Raw genomic sequence first — 27642 nt, 5'->3', positions numbered from 1 at the left:
TATAGCTGTCTCCTTCACTAGCTAGTGATATCCTCGATAAATGCCTTGTCTCAGAGAATTGTGATCCTGTAACAGGGTGGTCCCCAGGAAAGGGGGTGGTTCCAGGTTTCCTGCCCCACCCAAGGGAGGGTAGAACTGAGCAGGGAGAGAAGTAGCTGCAGAGGAGACTGAGGAAGGAAGGAAGCAGGATGGAGAGCAAGAAGGAGCCCTGGAGGAGGCACATGGAGCCTAGAGAAACATGAAGAAACTACACTTGCCTTTTGGTCCTGGACTGGGTGACACAGGTGTGGGTGAGAGACCCGTGGGGAGGTTACAATGGCGGTTTTTGTCTTGATTTTGATTTTGCTCTTTTCCTTCCAGACTTGTCTGGTTGTTTCTGATGCTTTTCTGTGGAACCCACTGGAAGATGCTTTAGACTTGTGGCAGGCTTTAGGGCCTTGCTCTGGGCCAATCCCATTTGGATGGGGTTTTACCCACGAGGGGACGGGTAACTTGGGTGCTTGATTTAGAAACTATATTCTTTGCCTTTCCTGTATTGTTTCCTAATTGTTTTAAAGTCTCATATGTTTTATGTTGATGGGGCAGATGGCAGAAACTATTTAGAGCAGGCAGGTTTGTGGGGCCTGGGGTGCCCCTCTCCCTGTCCTCTATAACAGTCCTAAGTACATGCCACAAATCCTGACCCAAGTGCAATCAGTGCAAGTTTCTTGTACCCCTAAATAAAGGAAAGACTTCTAAGGGATGCACCTAGTTTCTGCCATTCTTTACCTAAAAGTTAGAAGCAACTACTTTCCATGTCTTCTGTATATGGCAAATATTAGCAATTCTTACTGGTTAAGACTGCTTTCTGGAGTAAAATATCTGCATTCAAATTCTAACTCTGCTACTTCCTAGCTGAGCCATCTTAAAGCAGTTACTTAACAGCCCCAAGTCTTATCTTCAAGTGTAAAGTTGGTATAGTAATAATATTTCGGGGTTGAGAGGTCCTAGTTCTTGACTATTACAGGAAAGAATTCAAAGCCATGTCCAAGCAAAGCAGAGGCAGCAGCAATGGTCTACTTGGTATACTTGGGAGGGATCTGAGGGGACAGAGTCCAAGGTTGAACAGCTACCACGAATTGCTTACATGGGATTTGGAGTTTCTCACTCAGCCCCATTCTGCAGGTACCCTTGGAAGGGGGGTTTAGTCCTCACCCTCCACTGTTGCAGGTGCTTCTCGCCCTACTGCCCCCTATAGGTCAGGACAGGTGTCTGGCAGGATGCTTGTGAAATCATCCTCCCAGCTGCTGTGGGAGCTCTTTGGGGTGTTGCTTTATTGGCCCCAAGAGTTTCCTGGACTCTTGGATATCAGTGTAAAGTCAACCCTGCTGTCAATTATCTTAGGGAATGCTCCCTGCCCTCACCACCTAACAATAAGACCTGCTTCATGGAGGTTTTGTGACAATCCAGTGAAAAATAATTAAATCTCTTAGTAAAAAGATTTCTTCATTTTTATGTATATGGTGATGCTTTGGGGTTTACCATATTACAATTACTATTGTTATTATTACTTAAATATTTTACTGTGTGATTAGAAATTATATTTAATGCATAATAAATAATGAAATTTTATTACAGGAAGGCTACTGATTTAAGGCTGTTGATTTGGGAAAATTCCAGATAATATTAAAGCTGAAAATGAACAGTTGCAGCAGGGAGCTTATGCCAGCTTCCCACTTTCATTGTTCATAGGTCATTCTTTACAGGTAAGCAAGTCTGATATTCCAGTTAGTCTTGGGTTCATCTTTTGAATTGATTGGTCATTATCTTTAGGGTTTTAGCAAGTGGGTATCTTATTACACAAACTCTAAAATAGTGATGGGGTGATGTTATTGTTTTGCTGTGTTTTAGTAACATTTTACTGCAAACTTCCTCATATTTCCATGTATATCATTGTGGATATATCTGGATTATGAAAGATTTGGAAAATGAGCGATTAACTAAAAAAGGTGATTATTTAGTATTATTCTATTGTTTTTTTTCTTCCCAATTCCAACTTTTGAAAACCTGTAGATATGCTTGGTTTATGTGTAGGAATATGGTTGCCAGTGGAAATTTTATTTATATATGGTAATGCTGCTAAGTGAAAAATCCCCACGTATGCAGATTATATTAGAATTCTATAGTCTATACTCTATTCTGGCTAATGCTGATTTTCTAATACTAGCAATGGTGCATATTTAAAGCGTGCATTGGTATTATTTTATTGCCATTTTATATTAAGTGTCATCTGCCAATATAAAGGTAATACTCCATGGGACAGTTATCCTTTCATTGTCTTTTGAGAACTTTTTTTTTTTTTTTTTTTTTAAAGATTTATTTATTTATTTATACAAGCACTGGGTACAGTCAGAAGCGCGGGAGGGTGAGAGAATTCACCAGAGCCAGAGCGGGGAGCAGAGCAGGCAGAAGGACCGAAGGACACTGCTGAGGGGAGCAGCGGGCGGCAGGAGAGGTCTGCGCGCCATGCGGGACCCTCCTCCGGTGGCTGGGGAGCAGCCGGGGATTGAACCGGCGCCACAGAGGCTGCAGGCAGCTTCGCAACCCGGCGCTCAACCGCTGCACCACCTGGGAGGCCCTCTTTTGAGAACTTTTAAAAAATCAACTTTATTGAAGTATAATTTGCAAATAGCAAATTCCTTTAGTGAATATCACTTTTAAAAATGGGGCAGAAATGAAATTTGATAATCTTTTGTTAGGTTCCATTTTTGTCCTCTTCTTACTTCTATCAAATAAATATTGATATCTACTGTGTCATTATTGTGTTAAGAAAGAGATAAGAATAATAAATCATTCCCTAGGATATTTCATTTTGGGAGACAGGAATAAAAATATGTCCTTTACAATCCAGTCACTGCTGCTGGAAAGGCTTAGGAAAAAAAATTGACAGTAACAGAAAAAAGAAGGAAAGTTGGAAAACACATCACAAAAATGCTGTTCTGAATTCAATTATCTTTATTATAATTCCTTCTGCCTACTTTAGAAAACACATTTGTCAGAAAGAATTTAGAAAATATAGGCCTCCCCAGTGGCGCAGCGGTTGAGCGCTGGGTTGCGAAGCTGCCCGCAGCCTCTGCAGCACCGGTTCGATCCCCAGCTGCTCCCCGGCCATGGGAGGAGGGTCCCACATGGCACGCAGACCTCTCCTGCCGCCCGCTGCTCCCCTCAGCAGTGTACTTCGGTCCTTCTCTCTGTTCTGTTCCCCGCTCTGGCTCTGGTGAATTCTCTCACCCTTCTGCACCTCTGACTGTACCCCAGTGCATGTATAAATAAATAAAAATAAATCTTTTTTTTAAAAAAAGAATTTAGAAAGTATAAAGGAGGATATTTACTTTATTAATCTGCATTTTGGATGCTAGCAACCTCATATGGCTCAAAATCTCAATAAGAAGTGCCTTTAAAAACAGGGAAACTGTATGATTTGCTTGATAACACCCTTCCTAGAGAGGGGTCACTTACTGATAGGTTCCCAGAACAAGCCGTACCTAAGTGTAAACTTTTTTCCTGGATCAAACAAATGTGCTTCCTTGGAACAAGAGAATGGATATGAGATGAAATGGATACTATAAGAGGCCTGGGATAGGTGGGGATTCCATTAAATGAACAGAAACATAGAGAAACAGTAGTTTTTACTATTTCCCTAGCATTCACCATGTGCTGTGGCTTCTAAGTGCCTCGATGAATTCTCAGAGCAACCCTAGGAAGGCTTTCCACAGAAACCGAGGTAAGAGGTGCTATGGCCACCACGTTAGATTAAATTTTTGTTCAATATTCATTGTTCTCTACTCTCCCTCCCCAATTCCATTGATGCTTAATCTGGTCATGTGACTGGCTTTGACTATGTTGTGGTCAGTGTACATCCCTTTATATAGAAAGAGTTGAGGCTTGGTCATGTGCTTTGTGTTAGCCAATAGATGCAAATAAGCAACAGAAGCAGAGACTTGAAATGTACATGTAGGTATGGATTCTCTTGTTCTGCCTTTGCCATCACTTTGAGATGGACATGCTCTCCATCTCCTGCTAGTGCACAGAGGTTCAATCTGGAATCAACAAGTAAATTGGACAGGAAATAATGGGTTATTTTCAAACATCCCAGTAAAGAGAATCATTTGAAGGATGAAAGAAATCAAGAGAATCTAATGGGTCTGGAATTAAAAGAATACCTTATCAATTAAAGAACTAAATCTTGGTACAGTATTTCATTTCTGTGCTTTCCTATAAGATTATTGTGAAAAACTAATAGTCATCAAAGCTCTTTGAAAGTGTTGTTAGTATTATGAAAACACTAGTTTTTCTTTGAGTATATTTTGCTTCTTATGGTGTCTCAGTGCCTAGAACAGTATCTGGTTTGTAATGGGTGCTCAGTAAACAATTGTTAAATTGGAGTAAATTCTTTTCCAGTGGTGTCCTCTGTTCATAAATAATAGAATTACAAAGGCTGTTCATCATTATGGAAGTTGTTCATTTCTATTGTTCACAAGATGGGGAAAATGGCAAGGAAGTCACCTCCTTTTAAGGCAGTGGAATTGTGCAGGATATGGAAAGTATGTGCAGTTCCTACCCCCACTACCTAACTACTGGTCACCAAGCTAATGTTCTATAAATCCTTACATTGAGTGAAAATATTGTTGGAGTCTTATGTTAGGATATTTTCTGCCCCAGAGATTGTTTTATTAATGGGAAACTATTTGAATTTAATATTTGTGCTACAGTTAAAAAATGGAACTTTATTTTTAAAATAAACACAATACAGAAAACAACCAAATGAGCATCTGGATTTGAAAGTTTAGGTCATTGGATAGAAAGAAAATGTCCATTTAACTTGTCCCTTCTTTGTTTACCGCAAAGCAAGCTATAGCCAAATGAGATGTCTCACTTTTACGGTATTTGCATTTAACTCACTTATGATTCAGGTCAGGGGGATGGTTAGTTTGGGTTCAGGCTGGCTAGGCAGTTTGTTGTTCACACAAAATCACAGAGAAATTCAAGGACCAGAGATGTCATTTATCTTGCTCTACTTTCTATTATGACAGGGGCTGCCTTTCTATCCCAGAACTTGTATCCCAAATCATCTCTGATGATTTCCTGAGAAAAATGCTGGTATAGATAAAAGGTTATATTAACACCAAACTTTCCTGCTGAAATATTAAAGGGAAATATTTGAGCAGTATTGCATCGCTGACATGAAACTGACTAACAATCTGGAAGCAATAAATTTTTTTTTTTTTTAAAGATTTATTTATTATTTACTTATTTATACAAGCACTGGGTAAGTCAGAAGCGCGGGAGGGTGAGAGAATTCACCAGGGCCAGAGCGGGGAGCAGAGCAGGCAGAAGGACCAAAGTACACTGCTGAGGGGAGCAGCGGGCGGCAGAAGGGGCCTGCGCGCCATGTGGGACCCTCCTCTGGTGGCCGGGGAGCAGCCGGGGATCGAACTGGCACTGCAGAGGTTGCTGGCAGCTTCGCAACCCAGCACTCAACCGCTGCGCCACCGGGGAGGCCCGGAAGCAATAAATTTTACTTAAGTATTCGTGGTAGCGAATGTTTCATCCTGTGACAAATATTCTCCAGTGAAGGCTTTGGATGAAACTCCTTCTGTCTCAGCTAAAATCTTTTAATAGCTACTCCTAATCCTGAACCATCTCTGGTCTCCAGTTAATATGTGTTATAAAATGTAATTAAATCTACCAATGTCATTAGTCTATTAAGAGTTATAGACGAATCCTAGTATTGAAAGGGAGGAAAGAAAAGATCAATTCTTCTCATTGTTTTTATTGTAGACTTTCAACATAATAATTTCTTTATTTCCGGAAAATATTTTACCTGTCCCAAAGATCACATATATGTTTGCAGTTCTTGACTTGGAAACTATAAGGTAATAAACAACAGGAATACAAATATAACTCATATCTTGGATTCTTTGACAGGATCCAGGGTATTAAAGTAGTTTTACTGTTCTCATGAAAGCTTAGCTACTTTTATGGTCCCTAGACTCCATAAGAAACAAAAGCTAAATGGGAAGAATTTAATTGCTGCACCTCCCCCTGCAGTGACCCTTAGGGCTAATGGCTTATGACCAACCGCCATGGTCCCTAGGTCCGGCTGGGCAACCAGCGTGCAGGGGGAGAACAGCAAAACCCCCTGAAGACATAGATAAGAGGGAAGCCTGTTGAAAGATAACGACCACCAGGAGCCACTACAGGAATGCTGTCTGCAGGGAAACTTATCTCGCCTTCTCAAGGCCCACAAACTTTATTCTAATACAACTGTCTCTCTAAAATCTTTTCTCTTTCTCTGTCTAAAAAGGTCATTGGTTTGCCGATTAAAAAAGAACATACGAAATCTAATAACTAGGCTGATTCAAATGAAACGATACTAAACTCTGTGTATTAATAGAACTGTTAGCTTAATAATATCTCTGTTATATGCTTAGCCTTGTTAGTATTAATCTTAATGATAAAAATATTACATTGTGAAAAGTAAAATTCACCCGTGCTAATTAATAGTAATTTAGTGGTAGTGAGTAGTTTAAACAAAAAAGTATTCACATAAAATACACAGAAAAATTAATAGCCTAACTACTTAGGAATGCGCCTGAGTCCAGATGTAAATCACTGCTCTGTCAATGATAAGCTAAACCTATAAGCAAGCTGATTTCTTCACTGATGTTCGCCATTCCTATGCTTTTAGAAAACATATATATACTGGTCACCAACTCAAATTAAATTACACTCAGATTTTCACTCTTGAAGTGTGTCTGTTTGTCATTTCTTTAACTGAATCCCTGACCACCCTGCGCAGTCTCTCAACCCTGAGACGGCCTCATCGTTCACTGCTGTGCAAGTCTGTGGCATTTAATACTTTATTAAGGACTAAAATCTTTCTTTAAGAGGAAAAAAGGACCAAAATTTTTAAGAATCTATAGAATTAGAAAGATATCAAAATCAAAGTGTTATTTTTGAAGTCTGGTAAAAACAAGGCATATCTAATAGAAAAAATTTCATAAACCCAGTGTTGTATAAACTCAAAAAACTGGGAGACTTTCTTCATTTTTGCCTAACATCTATTTCCCCATCAAATTATTTCAATATTCAATTTCCTGTATTCTAATTACTTTCTTTTCTTTGTTTCCATTGCCTTTGCCTTTTCCTGATTTCTTCTTACCTGTACAGTATAACCTGAGTGATGTTTTTATTGTAAAAATTAAACATATGAATTTAACTCTGATGTCTGACACCCATCATAGCTCTTAGGATAAAGGCCGAAACTGTACTATGTTTTATGGGGTCCTGTAGTGTCTGGCTTCAGTTCTCTGCATTCAAGTCACTCTGGCCTCTTTCAGATACATATGTCCCACCTCCTGTTTGTACAACTGTATATAAAATCAAGTATATTTGTATATATAGTATTGTTGACATTATCAGACATTCATATTTACAATATGTCTAATTATTTCATCCATGGTACGACCCACTCTACCTACACCCCAGATAATTTTGTAGAAAATTCTAGACATTGTGCCAAAGATTCTAAATCACACTATCCTAAAGATCTTTACTCATCCCTCTGTCACAGTAGGTCATAGCTTCCCGCTGTACTTAGCCTTTCTACTGCATACCAATTATTTAGCTTGTAGTAATACTTATGTTTATTTTTTTTTTGGGGGGGGGGACCCTCGCCGGGGAACGAACTGGTGCTGCAGAGGCTGCGGGCAGCCTCGCAGCCCAGCGCTCAACCGCTGCGCCACCAGGGGAGGCCCTGTGTATGTTTTTTGAATTAATGTTTATCTTCACCCTACACTTAATATCCATGCAGAGAAATTTTCTTTTTTGCTCATCATTCTGTCCTCTCCATTTACCACAGTGATTTTCTAATAGTGTTCTTTTTTTTTAAATTGATCACTTTTAATTTTTTTCTTTAAGATTTATTTATTTATTTACACAAGCACTGGGTACAGTCAGAAGCACAGGAGGGTGAGAGAATTCACCAGAGCCAGAGCGGGGAACAGAACAGGCAGACTGACGAAGAACACTGCTGAGGGAAGCAGTGAGCAGCAGGAGAGGTCTGCACGCCATGTGGCACCCTCGCCCGGTGGCCGGGGATTGAACCGGCGCTGCAGAGGATGCGTGCAGCTTCGCAACCCAGTGCTCAACCGCCGCGCCACCAGGGGAGGCCCAATAGTAAGTTCTTAACAAACATTTATTGAATTAATTGTGAGGATTCCCATAACAAAACCCTATATGTTGCTGTTTTCATATCATTCTTCATTGTCTCATGACAAATATCAAAAGATTTCCTATACAGAGCTCCTCCCCTGTGGTACCTGTAGTCTCTTCACATTGAGATTTGTAGCTTCTCTTTGATTTTTCAGATGCTCCTGATAAGGTATTATTTTTCCAACAGGTGCACTCAGTCCTATTTTCAAAATGAATGTGCAGACAAAACATAACTAATACCTATCTTTTTGCTTTTTTAATGATCATTAACTCTTTGCTACATATCATAAAACTATTTGCTTCACTGAATGTAGAACAACCTTGTTCTAGAAAGAAGCCTGTGGGAAAATCCTACTGACACAGTTTATTATGTATCATTGTAGAACCAAAATTATGATTAAATGAATAGGAAAAGAACTAATAGAAATTTTGATGGATTGTCTTAGTAAAAATGGCTGTCAACAACACTACTTGATTTTACTTTCTTAATTTTAACTTTTTATTCTAAATCAAGCAAATATAATCTTCACATATTACTTTATTTATATAAACTAATATTATTTAAACTTTCTATTTTAGCGTAAGAGAAATTTACATTAAGATAAAAATTAGAGTGTTAAATTTTGTCATGTTTTTGAGATAGTAAAAATGCACTCAGATTTGGTATCACATATTTCTTAGAATTATTTTTTTATAATATGAGTACACTTTGCTCACAGAAAATTTAATATAAATATATATGGTCTTAATATAGCTATTCACTAGATTTTGCTATTTTGCAGTGTAATAGTGATATGTATGAGTCTCTGTTTATTGGTACTTCATAATAACTATACCCTATTCTAGTTGTTCTGCAAAATGATGGCATCATATACATCATATAGGATTAATAAGTGTAAACTGAAGAGGTTTGACCTCTTCCTATAAATTGCAAAGGGTTGTAATCCAGCATTACCTCTATAAAAAATAATGCAATTTAAAAAATTTTTAAATAAGTGTAATAATGGTGTCATTTAGAAGATAACACTGTTCAGAGGGAGAATAAATTTGGAGCAGTGGATGGAAAAGCAAATCTATGGAGTTAAATATGCCTCCAAATCATAGCAGTATGTATTTCATTTGAGACATCCATGTGGTTATATGAGGAGGAATTGGCAAATCCTTCGGTGTACCTACATGGATACTACTGCCCTTTAAGACTACAAATATTTCCTTTTACAAACACGCTTGCTCTTACCCCGTCACCGCCACTACAATTGTTTCTATTCCTTTGGCATAAGATTGTTCATCTTAAAATAAAGGATGCTACATCCACTTTTGAAGCACTCCATTTATTTAGCTGTTTATCAGTGATAATTAAATGGGAAATATTAGCTTTCCTAATTTCATCACCTTAAATCAGAAATGCATTATATAATTAACATATCTTAAATTACCTTTCCCTCATTTGGCAAATAATCTTACTAGCTATACAAAATTGTTGAGTTGATTCCTCTTCAGTTATTTAACATTTGAAAGGAAGTGTTAGTATGCAATGTCATTTCTAATTTCCATCAAATTGGATTTTTCAAAGGACTTTTAAAGACTATCATTGACCTTGGTAGAAATTGATACTGTATAAAATTTAATTACTTCATCTATCCAATATGGTATGTTCAAAGCAAGTGTTCTTGAGAAAATGCAAATTAATATGAGAATTTAATTTTTTTTAACCTGGAGTATGCAACTAAATCTGGGACAAAGATACTTTAGCAATTATGTAATATGTGAAAAACAAGTCATGTAAAATTCCTGATTATATTTATACTGACATCTCTATAGCATCAGACTTACTGAAGATTAAACTCTAGTCTTTTTTTTTTTTTTTAAGATTTATTTATTTATTTATACAAGCACTGGGTACAGTCAGAAGCGCGGGAGGGTGAGAGAATTCACCAGAGCCAGAGCGGGTTGCAGAGCAGGCAGAAGGACCGAAGTACACTGCTGAGGGGAGCAGCGGGCGGCAGGAGAGGTCTGCACACCATGTGGGACCTTCCTCTGGTGGCCGGGGAGCAGCCTGGGATCGAACCAGCGCTGCAGAGGCTGTGGGCAGCTTCGCAACCCAGGGCTCAACCGCTGCGCCACCAGGGAGGCCCTAAACTCTAGTCTTTTAACTGCATTTCTAATAGATGCATTTCAGTTTGCAAGTACCTGACCAAATTAAATTAAAGATACAGCACCATCTTATGGATAGTTCTATATTTGTAAAATTTGAAAATATAAAAATCTTTTTGCACTTAGGAATGAAACTCTTTATCATTAAAAAATTAGGGAAGGAAAATATTTTAATGTAACAATGAAAAATGATATAATATTGAATAACTCAAATGTGTATATTTGTGTGCAACCATATGTGTGTTTATGTATGTGCATGTGTCCATATGTTTGTAATGTTATGGTAAATAAAGGCACAAACTGATTTTTAATTCTTTTCTCCTTTCAAAATTATGATTTCTACTAAGGAGGAAAATAAACAATTATTCTTTCAATACAAATTAATAATTGTGTGGAATAAAACATGAGATCAGTTTAAATGATACTGGGACCACACCTTTCATCACCTTGTTAAGATGCTTTAAATCTAGAAACTTCTGAGAAGTAGGTCTGCTTACTAGCCATGAGGCATATATTCTAGAAAATGTTGAGAAATTTAGGTATGATAATAAACCCATTTAACTATCTGTTAATTTTGTATATCCGGTAATAAAGTCTCCTTATATTTATTTTGAATTTAACTATTTTCCTTAATGAATTGTTATTACTTTCAGATTTTAGATATAGTTATTTTTGAATAAACACTTCCTAATAATCCCTTTAATAATTTTTTTTTAAAGATTTTTTTTTATTTATTTGTACAGCACTGGGTACAGTCAGAAGCGCGGGAGGCTGAGAGAATTCACCAGAGCCAGAGCAGGGAGCAGAGCAGGCAGACTGAAGTACACTGCAGCGGGCGGCAGGAGAGGTCTGCGCGCCATGTGGGACCCTCCTCCGGTGGCCGGGGAGCAGCCAGGTATCGAACCGGCGCTGCAGAGGCTGCGGGCAGCTTCGCAACCCATCGCTCAACCACTGTGAATACCACATTGCCAGTTTAAGGTACGTTATAAAAAAGTAACAGATTAAATTACCTAATTATTAAAGTGTAGTTATGAATGTATGGTTCATATTTTAATCTTTAGTTCACCTTGTGATGAAATACAGGCCTAAGCATTAAGGATTTACCCAGTTCATATAGTGTTGACTTACTCCATCCTGAGAAAAACTCAAATACAATTGTTCTTAATTTTTTGATGTCTTGAACCAATCAAAAAACTTTGGAATCTCACCTTAGTAAAATTCCATGGATACAACACATTTTATTTATAATTTTATGGGACTGTGGACTCCTGGAGAGTTCATCCATCCTCTATGGTTTAAAATAATATCTTTATTTTAATGTTTATTTTATTAGGTGATAATTTTTACAAGTGAGAACAAGGGACTTAATTAAAAAATATTAACATTCTTATGTAATTACACACACACACACACAGAGGCATGGTTATTTGGACTTAAATCACTTCCCCCTGCAGCTAAATTATATTGAGATATGTAAGTAAAGTGTTCTTATTGGTTTATTTTTATATAGATTTTATTTTCATGGTATTTTTGAATAAGACAGAAAAATGTGATTTTGACAACAAACAATATAGAATTTTGGCTTTATCCTCACAAGTTAGTACAGGTTCTGATGAGCAATGGTCTAATTGGGGATAATTTTCTATATAATATAGACTCTTGGTCCTAAATTTCTAAATTTTGTTTCAAATATAAACTTGTCAGAAATTAAAAAAAAATCATTCCTACATTTCCTCACTAATAGAAAAGAATACAACAAAGTTGAAACATTCTAAATTATGTTCACTTCAGATATATGGGTAGTTTATAAGTTAAGAAGAAATCAAGGGAAATTTATTTATTTTTATTTTTTTATTTTAAAGATTTACTTATTTATTTGTTTGTTTGTTTATTTATTTATTTATACAAGCACTAGGTACAGTCAGAGCGTGGGAGGGCGAGAGAATTCACCAGAGCAAGAGTGGGGAGCAGAAAAGGCAGAAGGACCGAAGTACACTGCTGAGGGGAGCAGCGGGCAGCAAGAGAGGTCTGCGTGCCATGTGGGACCCTCCTCCAGTGGCCGGGGAGCAGCCAGGGATCGAACCGGTGCCGCAGAGGATGCGGGCAACTTCGCAGCCCAGTGCTCAACAACTGCGCCACCAGGGGAGGCCCGAAATCAATGGAAATTTAATACATTATACATAATAGCATTTTGTTTAAATTCAGACCCAAGGCCATATATGAAATTAAATTTTAATTTGTCATGTTATCAAATACAAAATTGTATTTAAAAATTATTATTAATGTTCCAGAACAATTTTGCTAATTAAATATTGCTTTCATTTGTAAAGGCAAGTTATATTAAAATTCATGAAAAAAATAGAAACCTGATGATTTAAAATAGAAATGAAAATATGTTCTCAATCTATCCTTTAACTATAGTTAAATTCCATGGATTATATTGGTTCAACATTGTGTAATACCATATTTTTCTCAAAAGTGAGTGAACTTGTCACTTCAAGGAAAACAACTGACTTTGGAGTAAAATTTGGACCTTTGGACTTTCAAGTAAAAATTAGAATTTTGTATGAGCTTTATAGTTTCCCAAGACTTCATGACATTTTGATGAGGTTGGTGATTACTGACAAAAGTAATTCTTTTGATATAAAATCTGTCAACTTTTGAGTGATCTGCATTGATGCCAGTAAACCATTATTTCCCAAATGATGGATGAATTCTGTGGCAAAACTCATGTATCAATAAAAAAGCCATTCAAAGCGTGATATTTTATTTTTAATATCACAGAGTACAAAGAGTTTATTAATAGGGTCTTAGATTTTACACTGCAACTAACCTTAAAGAAACTACCAGTTGTTGAGTTTTATGTACTATCAAAGAAGAACATTCACAATAATATAAAAAGGCTATGAAGATACTCTCTTTTTCAATTACATGTCTATATAAAGGTAACTTTTCTTCATCTATTTCATTCAAACCAATGTATTTCAACATGTTGAATGTTGGAGCTGATATATGATACCACCTGAATTCTATTAAAACAGACATGTAAAATAATGCCATTCCTTTAACTCAACTTTTTATTTTGGAAATATAGTGCTTTTTTAATAAAAATATGTAGTTTATATTATATTAAGTTTTTGGATTTATGTGAATTAATAAATAGCTATCTCTCCAATTTCTGTTTATTTTTTCCAACATTAGTAATACTTATAATTATAACCCATATACAGAAGATCTTTGAGAATCTTAAGAACTTTCATGAATATAAATGGGTTCTAAGAATGTTCGTTATCACTGCTACAGATCAGAGTAATAGTAAATAATTCAGACCTTTATTTTTTCTACTTGATGCCATTTGACTATAATTTTCTCCAATAAAAGTTGTACTTCAATTTACTTTAATTTTCTTGATCATTATTGTTGAAATGGTGTAAATTTTTTACAGTAGAATTCTCATCTCTTAAGTGAGACATTGGTTCACATTCTAGTCTATCAATGCAGTAATCTCTGTAGAGTGTCCACTACAGTGGAATTGACATCCAATACCTTTTCTTGACTGGCAGAAAATTTAACAACCAAGTTAATACATTCACAAAATGCTATGAAAGCTGGAGAGAAATAAGTTCTGTTTCTTGCTTTGTCCATTTAAGGGCATGATTCCTAGATTTTATCCATTCCCACAAAAAGATCACATAGTTTGTGACAGTTAAAAAATTTAAAACACAGACATCTTCTAGGCCACATACCTGCTTCTCTAGGAAACCATGAGAATCATCACATACATTCACTTTCTGGGATTAACATAAGACTTTTCTTATGACATTTTGAGCACATAGGTTGCAATATGTTCCTACTTTTCTTTCCTCCTTGTAGTTCACAACCAGTGCATTTCTGTCATTTTCTCCAAATTTTTTACAAAATGGAAAATTAAAGAACAGGAACCCCAGCATAGGAACAGGAAGATAGTAATTTCTATTGTGGGGTCAAACCTTTCTATAAAAATTATGAAGTCTTTGAGATCTTAGTAAAACACTTTAACACATATTTAGGGATTTCCTTCATGTGGCTGTTTCAAGGCTAATAATTTAGAAATGCAAATTGTAAGCTGTGTAAAAAAATGCACAGAACCATTAACTACTTCACATACAATTTGTTCCTATAGTTTTAGGAACTAATATCGAACTAAATAATAAATTATAATAACAGTAAACTACATGGCATTTTCTGAATGCTTACTATATATATAGCAGATAATCTTAGCAATAATCCTTTAATTGTATCTTTTGTTTATGTTTCTCTGCGTATTATCAGTGTGGACTATTAACTTACTGGTCCATTTGTGCTAATTGAGAGCATTTATTTTTACCCATTATCTGTTAAAAGTGGGACCGCAGAACATCTTTGCTAGGACTCAAATTTCCACTGAAGAGAAGAAAAATTGGTAAGCAAAAGGAGAATAGGGATTTAAATGAGAATGCCAGTACTCAAAATATAAGTATTCGTCTGAAAGTTTCAAAAATTTGTTGTTTTTAGCTTAGTAAATGCATACTTTTTTATAAGTTGGGTTTGTGAGTTGACAGTTTTCCCAACTGGTCCTTCCATTTGAAAAAATTTCCATTGTTGTAATATATTAGCTATAACTATACTACAAAGATAATATGAGGGCCTCCCCGGTGGCACAGCGGTTGAGTGCTGGGTTGCGAAGCTTGCCTGCGGCCTCTGCGGCGCCGGTTCGATCCCCGGCTGCTCCCCGGCCACTGGAGGAGGGTCCCACATGGTGCACAGACCTCCCCTGCCACCCCCTGCTCCCCTCAGCAGAGTACTTTGGTCCTTCTGCCTGCTCTGCTCCCTGCTCTTGCTCTGGTGAATTCTCTCACCTTCCTGCGCTTCTGACTGTACCCAGTGCATGTACAAACAAACAAACAAACAAATAAATAAATAGAACATGCCTCTATCAAAAAAAAAAAGATAATATGACCACCCACATCCAAAACACTTAAGGGATATTTTGTGAATTTTTTCCCTCTATCACTGCAAGAGCATATGTTACCATAATTTCTTATTTTGCTCATGTCTGTCTCACATGCATTCCTATCAGGATGAAATTTTATTATTTTTATATAATCAATCTAGTGCATATCTTTGGTTACCCAAAAAGGGTTCAATGAAAAATTAACTTCATTTGTGACTTGAAAGAGTTAATTCCTTCCTTTCAGGTCAAATGCACAAATCAATTCTTGACTAGCAAACAGACCACCCATAGCTATTCAGGTCACACACCTGATTCCTTAAACAGCATTGCCAAAGCACAGTCTATATTCTTTTTTTTTACTGTGCAACCATCTTTCCCTAGCATTAGAGGTGTTTCATTAAAAAGCTTTGTGACTTCTATTTGTTTTTATGCTCACCTTGATAGAAGTATATAGGAATTCAAGTAAAAACAAGAATGAATTCAAAGATATTTTGTGTATTTGTGAAATGGTATACAAACCAATTATAATCTTATGTTGGACATCCTTTATTCACTTATCTCAGGGCAAAAAACCAATGTTATAATCACCTGAAAAGTTAATATATAAAGTATAAACTTGGCAAGAATATTAATGTAAGCACAAAATTGAAAATGTTAAATATTAATAGATCACAATTAGGTTACAAGGAATTCTAAAGAGTTTTCTTACTATATGCTGCATGAGGTATTTCTTGTGTGGATTATTAATTAGAGTGATCATCAGATTGCAATACTGATATTTCTGTTTTTAAAAAGAAATGGTTGTCTCATTTGTAATTCATTAATCAGTTAATTTCTTAAGAGACTTGTTCTTCTAAATATGCCCAATATAGATTTAACATGTTAATTAAAAAATGTTTAATTAAAGAAATTCTTAAATATCACTTCTCTTTTTTTTGATATTTCTTTAATTTAGGCCATTTTCATATCCATAGTGAAAACACAGTGCATGTTATTTTAAAAAAAGAATGTTTTCCATGATATCTCCAAAGTTGGAGAAATTTTTTCTCTGATAACTATTTTTAATAAGAAGGGAATAGTAAATTACAACATCAAGTAACATTAACTAATTAATAAAAGAAACTGAAAAATATAACTTTCCTTGATAAGAAAAAGGACAATAAAGCTGCTATATTTAAATTGTACCCTATTGCCCTAGGAATTACATTCTTATTTTAGTTTAATAAACATAATAACTTAGTGTGCTGACTTCTAATCAGACTAATTGTAATAGAATAAGTCACCATTTGTATGTAGAACGTTATTTTGAGTCCTTGCTCCATTAGTTCGATAGGAACTAACTTTCAGTTTCCTCACCTGTATAACGAATTGAAAATAAATGAGATTATGTATGTAAAGGGCTTAGTGCAATACGTGGTACAAAAGCATACATGTATATGGTAATAATCATCATAATCATCTGTTTCAAAAGGTTACTTTAGTGATCCTATTAGATAAGTACATTTGCAAAACCTTACCAACTGTAAAGTACTTTTATAGATGCATTAGAGACTGACTTAAATTAATAACTATCACTTATTGTTTACCTTGACACAAAGAAAATATTGTCCTTAAATACATCAGTGTGTAAGATTTCGAATTCCATGGCAGTTGAAGATCAGCAGCAGTCACCTTTTATCACTGTGGGAACTCGTTAAGGATTGACAAACAGGCGAGGCTCTCCGGGAGTAAAAGCCTAAGTGACATCTTAACCCTGCTAGAAAGAATGTCAGTAAATGCAAAAGGGAAAGCCTCTCTGTGCACCGAGTTGTGGAAGTGACTGGTAAAAATTAAAACTACTATTTGGTCACGCGGTAGATCAGCCAGTGATTTTATTTTCCTTATTATACTTGCACTGAGCTTCTTCGCCTCCCTGCCAGGTTGGCTACTGCACTGTAGCTTGTGTTGAATGCACTGTTTTGCCTCCTCCCCCCTGTGTCAAGATTAAGAACCAGAATCACAGGTTGGGGGGTGGGAGGAGGGATTAGGGTCAAAATAAGGGGGGTGGGAATTGTATGGGGAATACAACCAAAATGAAAATGCATACATTGTGCAAAAATGAAAAATGATGCAAGAATTATATAAAATAAAATAATAATTTAAAAAAAAAAGGAATAAAGAACCAGTATCAGAATCATAAAAAGAAACTCCTAGTTGTTTCCTGCATTGGGACCGAGAAATCTGCGCAGATAAGGCAGGCTTCGGGTGCAGCTACCAGACGCCCACTTGAGGCCAGAACCCAGCGTTGCGTGCCCGGGTGCGCCCCCCGCTCCGCAAATGCTTCAGTGCTGGACACCGGGAGCGCTCAAGTACTGGTGAATAAATGTCTATACTCCACAACCAGTCTTCAATCCACCACATCCCACCCCAGAAAATAATCGAGCTGCTCAGAGTAGCATTTCGCCAACATAAAATCCACTTTGCTCCTGCGTGTACAGGAATAAAAACACTTTCAAAGGAAAGTCTCACGAGCTTTGCTTTTTGCTTTCTTTCAAGAACATTATTCTGGCTTTTATAATTTGGGCTTCAGCAGGAGCGTGGAAACAGCAGCAGAGCAGAGCGAGCGACTTTTCCAAAGGTTACTTGGCGCCGAACCGCACCAACCCCACTTTGCCGGGCTCTGCTTCCCCCCTGAGCATTAGTTTTGGGTCGGAGAGACTGGCCCACCCACCCAGGGTTCGGCCAATCCTCCAAAAGCTGGCTGGACAAAAGGAGATGGGTGCTGAGGGGTCACAGCAGGTCAAGCACCTCCAGGTGGGCGCACACGGAGCCTTTTAGCAAAAGCGCCCGCAGCCTTTGCAAAGTGCACGCCCCGGCACCCAGGCGCGGGTGCACGGTGGCCCGGGGCAGCGTTGGCGCGCGCACGCACACTGCGCAGCCGGGCGCCCGCTCCCCAACATTCCATTCCACGTGTTGCTTGTTGTAGGAGCCACAGGTTCCCCACCTGCGCCCGGGCGCGCGGGGCGCTCCGCCTCCGGCAGCGGGTGCTGGGTGGCCTCGGGGCGCGCGGCGTCCGCGCTGGCCGAGCAGTTGCGCTGCGCTCGGGCGCACCCCCTCGCTAACTCCGCCTATTTAATCCCGGCGGCTCCCCGCTCCTCGTCCTCCCGGCTCCTGCCCGCCCCTCGCGCCCGGCTGGTAGGAAACACTCCAGTCTCTAACTCGACGTGTCCGGAAAGATCAGGCCAGTTTCCCTTTCGTTCTGCGGCCGCCGCGGCCAGCGCGCGCCTCCCTCCGACCCGCGGGCGCAGCACCCGGGGTGAGACCCCCGGCGGGGCGCCCGGAGCACCATGCTGGACCCGTCTTCCAGCGAGGAGGAGTCGGACGAGGGGCTGGAAGAGGAGAGCCGCGATGTGCTGGTGGCCGCCAGCGGCTCGCAGCGCGCGCCGCCGGCCCCGGTTCGGGAAGGGCGGCGGGACGCGCCCGGGCGCTCGGGTGGTGGCGCGGCCAGATCCGCGAGCCCAAGCCCCTCGGTGCTCAGCGAGGGACGCGAGGAGCCGGAGCGGCAGCTGGACGAGGAGCAGGAGCGCAGGATCCGCCTGCAGCTCTACGTCTTCGTGGTGCGGTGCATCGCCTACCCCTTCAACGCCAAGCAGCCCACCGACATGGCCCGGAGGCAGCAGAAGGTGGGTGGCCCGCCGGGCAGGACGCCTCCTGGCGCCACTTCTTCCTCCCGGGGGGTTTCTCTTGGGAGAGCTCTGGGGCGCTGCCTTGGACTCCACGCAGGACCTCGTGTTTTTTTTTTTTTTTTTTTTGCTAGCTTTTATGAGCACGGGAGTCTTTGGGTGTCGGGGAGACGGCGCTGTAGCCCGCTGGGCATCTGGTGGCGCGGACGCGTCTTGTCCCCGGGTGGCAGAACCCAGCGGCCAGCTGCAGCGTCGTCGCCCCCGGCGAGCTCGGCTTTGGCCAGGTTAGGTGGCAACTCCCATCAACTTTAATTTGACCACCTCGCCTAGCTGCGTCTAGCTTTGCCGAGGACCCGAGTAAGTGTGCACTGGGCGGGACAGGTGGCATGCGGACACTACCATGTTAGCTAGAGCGAAGGCTGCACTGGGACGGAGGTGAATGAATTAAAAACAAAGTTGAATTGACAAGTTTCCTAAATCGTTGTATAGCTAAGGGCTTCCAATCCTAGCACCGAAGAAGGTATGCAGCTCTGTAGAGTTGCTGTTGGTTAATTCCTGATCCTTGCAGGCCTAATGATACAACATAGTGATAAAAATAAAGCTTGGTGCAGAACCACTTCTTAAAGGATGCTCCCCCCTCCGCTCTTTTCTCCCCAAGCGCTAGAATCTACTTCAGGTGAAATGTCTGCCAACTTCAGCTTTAAAACAAGACCCCAGGGGTCTAATGATCTGTGGCAGACAAAGATAATGACTCAAATTGCCCTAATTGGGTGAATACTTCAATAGAAAGTGTCTAAGGAAGTCTTTAAAAGAATAAGGAGCCTGGAAGGTTGGGTAGAAATTCTGTAACAGTTTCCTTCCTTTGGGAGAGATGTGGAGACCCAGAGGGATTGTAAGTGCTTTAGGACACCCTAGATGCACAGATGTTAATTTGCTCCCAAGTAATAACTTCAGCATGTGAGGCATTTCTTAGAAATTTGGAGAGCTTTTCTGTTGACTGAAAAACAGTATAGTTCAGGGTAAATGCAGTCTTCCTGCCGTCCCACTGACCCATCCTTTGAGAACAGGCCTCCATTAAGCAGCTATTTCGAATCATTTTCCGGGCATGCATGTAGGATAGTTCTCTATGGCCGGCGACTAATGATGCAGCTCCTTCAAGTACCTAACCCTGTAGGTAATTCAGTCTTATTAGAGCTGGAAAAGATGTTGAGATACTCAGGGCAGACCCCTCTTGTGGAGCAGAGAATACGTCTGAGAAGCATTTCCTGCTCTCAAGCCAATTGGCATGATCGAAGCCACCATTATCCAGGGCAGTCTTGAGTGCCCTGGGGAGTTTTTGGAAGCCTATTTTGCTTCCAGTATGAGTACTATACTTTTATATCCCTTCCTGCTTTGGGTTTTGTTGCCTCTTCTTAACTTGGTAGGTCAAGTGACTTTCAATTTCAGAAGTCCTTTTTAAATTAAACCTAAGTAATTTTTGACATTGTAATATCTGGCCATACAAAGTCTATGAATAGCATCCAGTCTCCAAGTTTTATCATTTATACTGGCATTTAAATTTAGTGTATAAAGGTGTAAAAGTAGTGTATGGTGACATTAAGAAGCTATTCCTGTTTGGAATATGATCCCCGAAGTTTGCAAAGAAGTCAGGTACTGATAGCAGACTTACATTGTGCATACTTGTTGCATTGCGTTAATAAACTCTCCCTGGTTTGTTCAAAGAGTCTAGATCTTTATGCCTCCTGTTTAAATAGAATGTTTGTTTCTCCAGAAATCATTTGAATTGGCAATCAGGTGCATTCACAATACTGTAGAGACTAGTTATAACCTCATCCATGCATTATCAGAAGCAAACTCCAAAAAAGCAAAACACTGCATAGAATTAGGCAAAACACTGTACAGAATTGTACAAAAAATATTTGGAACACTTGGAAATCTTTTTGAGGGTACTATCTCCTAACCCAAGTATTTTCCTTATTCAAAACTTGAAAGGTCCCGCTTTTTTTTTTTTTTTTTTTTTTGAAAAACAGGTTGCGCTAAGAAGAGCTGGAGCAGTTCTTGGCAGTCAGTTTTACTCCTAGGACAAAATGAAATGGAATTTAACTATTCTGGTGAATTTGATGCACAAGCCAATAATTAATGCCAAAAACTTTAAGTTTTGAATTATACAGTTGGGTTATATAAGAGCAGTAACAAGATAATTGCAAAATCACTAATCCATTGTATATTTTTATTCTGTATCTTCAAGTCATCGGATGTCTAGTAAAAGGAGTTAATAGCTTAAATTGTTGTCATTGAAATGCATATTGCTGCTTACTCACTTCTCCCAACTTTGAGAATTTAGAAACTCAGAAATTGAGATTTGAAATGGGTCCTCATTTTAAAAATGAAGAAAATCACTGAAATTAGAGCCTCATCCTGGACACCAGTACTCTGGTCTCTCAGCAGTCAAGGCCCTCGGAGGCCCTGTTAGGACTGGTGAGCTGAGCTGCAGTGTCTGTATTTTTCACTTGGCTAACACAGCCCACGAAACTAGTAAGGGCTTGTGTCCATGAGTTCAAGCTTAATAGCATTAAACTCATTAACTACACTTGTCTGTCTTGGCTTTTGGCTAAGTATTTCAACTGGGAGGAGTAGTAGTGGTCAGCTAAGACCAGTCAGGTCCTCTGATGGCTATACAGAAAATTCTGAGGGTGAATGTGGGCCAGACAACAGTGACACAGCTCTGTGCCAGCTCCATCACACCCCCCCCCCAAGTGACTTCAGTTTTGAATGATGCTTAAGTCTGATGCTCATTCACCTTGATTACCTCGACCTCAAAAAGCTAATAGTAAAAATGAACTTTGAAAGATTCTAGATCTTCAGTTAAAGATGGGATCCTTGTGGAAACCAGAAAAACAGTTGCACAAATGAAGCAAATCTGTTATTACTTAAAGGCATTTCATTGAATTTGGGAAAACATTGAGATCCTGGAGTTAAACACTTAGAACAAGGGGATCCTTGCTGGTTAGAAGGTGTCAGGAGAATCTTACGAACTTAATGACCACAGAAGAGGTTAGATACAGATTCCCTTAGTTGTGGGTTAATAGACTGGTCTCAGGTTAGAATTACACTCCAGCTGGGCATGACACAAAGTTTGCCTGCGAATCCAAACCTGCATATGTAGGTTTCAGCCAGAGCTGGCTCTGTTCATTATCTTTGTTTTCATTAAATTTAGTAAAAGGTGTTGAGAAGGCACCCAACTATTTTTTTACATTAGACATAATGAAGGAATTTCAAAGACTCAAATGGTACCTAATAACTTTCTATATGATTTGTGTACCCATGTTCTTTGTTTCTCTGTGCCGAGCCATTGTGACTATGCCTTATTAAACCTCTTTATATAATCACTCCACCACTGTTCATAATTTTCCTCACTAATTCTGAGAAATGTATACAATTAATAATGTGAGATTGCAGATGGTGGGGAAGTAAACTCCTTGGGTAGAATTGATCAGGGAGAGAGCATTGGAGGGACATAGCATTGAGTAAAATACATGGGGGGGCCCTTGCTCACAACTCCATCTGAATGTTACTCTACAATGAAGGGGCCACTTCTGTCCCTCTTAGGATAGAGTAGCCCATTTGGGTGTTTTTTTTTTTTTAAGATTTATTTATTTATTTATACAAGCACTGGGTACAGTCAGAGACACGGGAGGGTGAGAGAATTCACCAGAGCCAGAGTGGAGAGTAGAACAGGCAGAGTGACGAAGTACACTGCTGAGGGGAGCAGCGGGCAGTGGGAGAGGTCTGCACGCCATGTGGGACCCTCACCCGGCGGCCGGGGATCGAACCAGTGCTGCAGAGGCAACGGGCAGCTTCACAACCCAGCGCTCAACCGCTGCGCCACCGGGGAGGCCCTTTTTTTTTTTTTTTTTTTTTTTTTAATCTTCTAACTGCTTAGGTGCTTCCCATGCTCAGAACTAACTTTATAGAAAAGATGGTACAAATTTACAGAGGATGGGAAACATGCATGGGGAGTCATTGCGCCTGGGTGCTATGTTGCCTCCTCTTTGGGGCCTAAGACTCAGCGGTTGCCTGGTGTATTCTCCGCACAGTGCAGCGTGAGTAAGAAGTTAGTGTCTGTTGGATGCACAAAGTGTCAGCTCTAGTCCATCTCAAAGGATGTGAGGCATCTGGGATGGAGGAGATATAAAGGTAAGAGTCTGTATTCTGTGGAAACGAATGTTCATCATGCCGTAAGACCTCCAGGACTCACCCCATCTTCTAAAGCCATATAGGTGGTAATACCTATGGGCACAGAACTGGTGACTTCAAAGTGCCCCATTCCCAAAGCCCCTACCAAGCCTTCAAGAGCAGCAGTGTAGATGCCTCACCGTATGTCTTGCTTTCTTGCTTGCAAGTTCCCAGCAGATCTTGTGAGTCTGAGAAAGCATCCTTTCAGGAAGTTAGGATAATTCAGCCTTTGCATTCCTTGGGCTTTGGTAAATTACAGAGCAAATACAGAGGGGCTTGGTTATATGGCTTGCAGCTTCTATTAACAGGAAAGACTTTGTCCAGAGGGAGTGAGCTGAAGACGTGAGTACAACCTTGGACTGAATGCGAGCACTTTTCTCTGAGATACTGTTTGCTGCTTCAGCTGGTTGAGCTAACCCTCTACAGGGTATCTTGAGACCACAGCACTTAATTTGGTGGAGTGAGTTTTGCTAATGAGAACTCAAATGGATTAAGTGATACTGGCATTTGCTGCTTTCTTCCAAAATGAAATCAGCTGTAATTTTGATATGTAATGACTGCTTATAAAGTGAAATAAAATATTGTAATTGTGTGTTTTCCCTCTTTAGTTTTTTAAGTGAAACAGCTCCCTTTTATCTGTAGACTCACAAGATAAATAGCACAGCTTGTAAGGTCTTAAAGACCTTCAGAACAAAATTAAAGTTGACTGCCAGGTTATGAAGTCTGGGAATTCTGAATGGAAAAATCCAGTTTTCTTGTGCAAGGGGAGCAGGTCTGGCGTTGCTGTGCTACTTCACATGCATTTCAAATGAAGGTAGGCTGCATACTTGTGTACTATTGCATTTCACTTTTAGGCTCACTTAAGACCTAAAGATTGTAAATAATGGAAATACTATTGGACTAGATGTCATCTTCCCTAAAATTTTGAGTATTCAAGAATCAAATTTAAGGGATTGTCTGAATTCTATGATACCTCATTTTATGTCCACTGACAGTGTTTAAGTTGCCTAAGGGTTTTGATAGGATTTTCTTTTTAAAAAAATCTGATTCTTATCCTGGGCTGCACATTACAATCACCCAGAGAGCTTTTAAAAAGCCCATTATCGAGCTTGTACATCATACTAATTAAATCAGTCTCCAGGGTTGCTTCTTAAAGCTTCCCAGGTGATCCCAGTTTACAACCCAGGTTAAGAACCCCAGTTTTAAAGGGACTGGTACAATAGCTTATTTTCACCTAGGCAGGGTGAAAGTATTTGCTGTAATAGATGAGATTACTGAGCAAATGGCAATAGGGATGCTCTAAGTATGGAACAAGAAAACATCCAAATAATCTAGAAGTTGTTCAATGAATATAGTGGGAGGTCACTACACATTTATTTAGGCTTTTAAAAGGCCTTTCACTTGGTGACGTTAGGTGACATGCTGGAGGCAATTAAATTACATTAGCAATTGTGTAATTTATTATAAATCCACGGATAGAAAACTACATCAGTAAAAGAAAATATTGGAAGCTGATGGTGAATGCGAGTGTTGCTTTCCATTCTTAAATGAACTCGGAGGATGAATACAGTGAAATCTCAAAGTCAGCATGGATACTGAGTAATGCCTAAAGAGCCCACTTCTCAGAATTCCAGGTTCATCTATGAGCAGGTTATTTCCTCCGTGAAGCTAGAGGACATGCATGTAGTTTTTTTCAAAAATCTACTAAATTAAAATGAGTTAAACAAGAATTTACCTAAGAGCATCTCGATATCTTTCTCATCTCTCCAGCATTCTATTTTTTTTTTTCAACGCCGACATTCTAACATGGGATGGACAGTTAGGAAGAGCCTATACTGCCCTTTAATTGCATCAGTAGGTGAAGTTGTTGGTTTGCATTTGGGACCTTTAGATCGTAGAGCAACACTGCTGTTCAGTTTTGCGTCTTGAAACTTTATCACTTCGCTTTGTAAACTTTATGGTTTTCATTTTATAACCTTCAAGTTGGTGATGAAATTTTACAATGAAAGTGTTACCAGGGAAAAGGGTATGAATATCTTAAAGGCTGTCTTTGCCAGTATGGTAGCTGAGATATTTAATTTGCTCCATTCTGATTGAGGATGAATGTGCTGTGTGGTCTTAATGTCATTTTCCAGGTTTTCTGTTGATTTTAATTCATAATTCATTTTAATTATGAATCCGTTATCTCAATGCTGAGGCTGGTGTTGCATGGAGTGTGTTTGTATTGTCTGCCTTTCATTTAGTTCTTACACAAACTTTTTCCTTAAAAACTTCCTACTCTTCCACAATCATCTTCCTATAAAATTTCCTATATAAAGCATAGAGTTAGCTATTGCTCCCAAATAGCTAAACAGCCAAATAGCTGTTGTTGTATTCTCCAGTTTTGATTGAGTCAGTTATGAAGCTGTAAGGCCAAATCACATTCTTTCCTTCATTAATTCATTGGTCAAATATTTGTTGAGCCTCTGTTATATGAGTTTAACATTATCCAGTGTTCTGGGAATATGACAGAGAACAAAACAAGCAGAAATCCTCTCATGGGCTAATGTTAAATAGTGTATGTATAGATTATATAATATAAATATATTTCTTTACATCCATTTATAGGTTATCTATTCTAATTCATCATGTTCTTTTTTCCCTACTTTTGACTTCTAGTTAATATGTTATTTCATGGGGTTGGTTTCAATTTCTGTGTCAGATTTTAAATGTTTCTCTCTTTTTTCCATATAAAAATATTCACCAATGCAGCATATTGGCTGAGAGGTCACTGTGACTCTAGGGGCACTGAATTCATTCTTTTCTAGGACTAACTTACTGTGTGAGCAAGGCATTTCATCTGACTTTTTTTCATTTGTAAAATGGGGATGATGACCTCATAGAACTCTCAGGATTAAATGTGATGATGAGTATTACATCCAAATGCTTCGGTTTAGGCACTGCCATTTTAAGTCTGTTTGGGAAACAGTGTTTTCTGTATATTCAATCTTGTAGGAATATAGAATCTCCATTTAGTCAAGCCTGTTATGTCTTTGTGATATTTTATAGTTTTCATTATATAGACACTAGCATTTACCATCAAGATTTTTTTTAAGTTTGTAATTTTTGTTCTTGTGACTTACCTTTTTCTGTTGTTACAAGTAAATGAAAAAAAATTTTTGATACCTGATCATACTACTCTGCACTATTGATTTAGTAATTCACTTCTGAGGTTTTATAGGTTGGCAGTGGAATCATCTGATAGTGATGACTTTGTCTGGGTCTCTCTAGTGGCTGTTCTTCTGTTTCATATGGCACTGCATTCATAAGAATGTAAAGAACAGTTTGTAGTCCCAATGACTTTGTCTTGTTGTAGACTTTCCTAGGAATACTTTCAGTATTTTATATTAGTGACTATTTGGTTAATATTTTAGGAAAGGTAATCATTATGAAATCTTACTGAGGGCCTCCCTGATGGTGCAAGGGGTTAAGCACTGCACTGTGGGGCGATCGCAGCCTCTGCAGCACGAGTTCAATTCCTGGCCAGCCGGGGAGCAACCCACATGGCGCAGCAGACCTCTCCTGTCTCGCCCTCTGCTTCCCTCGACAGTGTGTTCCGGTCGGTCTGCCTGTTCTGTTCCCCACTCTGTCTCTGGTGGGTTCTCTCGCCCCCCGCATCTCTGGCCTGTACCCCAGCTTTTGTGTGCATGAATGGATAAATCTTAAAAAAAAAGAAAAGAAATCTTACTGAGATATCTTTACTGGATAGATATTCTTTACTGTTTAAGTTATTCTACTTTACTACATTAATAAAGATAAAAACAAACCAGGAATGGGTGGTTAAATGTTATCGTATCTTTTTTCTTTTGAAACATACCGTTGATTTTGAGTTCCCTACACTTAATTTTTTTAATGTCTATTTTCAAAAGAGAAAGAAAGGTCTGTTATCTTCTGTCTTGTGTTGTCATTGTCACAGGTTAGGCTGTAAAGAAATTGTAATCTTCAGTGAGAAACGTTTTAACCTTAATCCATGCTCTAGAATGTTTTATTTTTTTAGTGTAAAGTATCTTGCACTTTTGACTTGACAGAATCTACTGGTGAGATTAACTACATCCAGAATCTTTTAATTTCCTTAATCTGTTAGATTTTTTTCCTTATTTCAGATTCAAATATGTGATTTCAGAAAATTAGCCTTTAGGTTTTAAGCATGTCTAGTTCAGATTTGATTCTTCATTTCAAAAAGAAAATCATTAGATATGCCAGATAATCTTGTTGTTACAAAAATACATGTTAAGTTTATAAATTCTGTTTTCTAAATTGTGTTCTTTGTTTCTTATTTTCTTTGGAATTTTAAGTGTAAAATTGTCTTAGGTAAGGGAGACT

At 38.8% G+C, this 27642-nt stretch overlaps 1 protein-coding gene and 1 long non-coding RNA gene across 3 annotated transcripts in view; both read left to right on the top strand.

Annotated features, from left to right (window-relative positions):
* The first annotated feature begins 171 nt into the window (after positions 1 to 171).
* Positions 172 to 8180, top strand: LOC129145244 (uncharacterized). The gene is made up of 4 exons (XR_008550488.1): positions 172 to 284; positions 1618 to 1745; positions 3684 to 3763; positions 7963 to 8180. It is a non-coding gene; the product is annotated as an uncharacterized LOC129145244 (long non-coding RNA).
* Positions 8181 to 18467: 10287 nt separating this feature from the next.
* The window catches only part of CADPS2 (calcium dependent secretion activator 2), a 410328-nt gene continuing 401153 nt past the window's right edge, over positions 18468 to 27642 (top strand). For both annotated transcript variants that reach the window (XM_037512374.1, XM_037512392.2), the window contains exon 1: positions 18468 to 19044. In XM_037512374.1, coding sequence (XP_037368271.1) covers positions 18709 to 19044 — 336 coding nt within the window. In that variant the 5' untranslated portion in view covers positions 18468 to 18708. The remainder of the gene's footprint in view (positions 19045 to 27642) is intronic.

This window comes from Talpa occidentalis, unplaced genomic scaffold (genome assembly GCF_014898055.3).
Source record: "Talpa occidentalis isolate TD23 unplaced genomic scaffold, MPIMG_talOcc4v2.1, whole genome shotgun sequence".
In the NCBI taxonomy this organism is placed as follows: Eukaryota; Metazoa; Chordata; class Mammalia; order Eulipotyphla; family Talpidae; genus Talpa; species Talpa occidentalis.
Note: the sequence above shows the minus strand (reverse complement) of the source record. Positions and strands in the feature narration are given on the sequence as shown.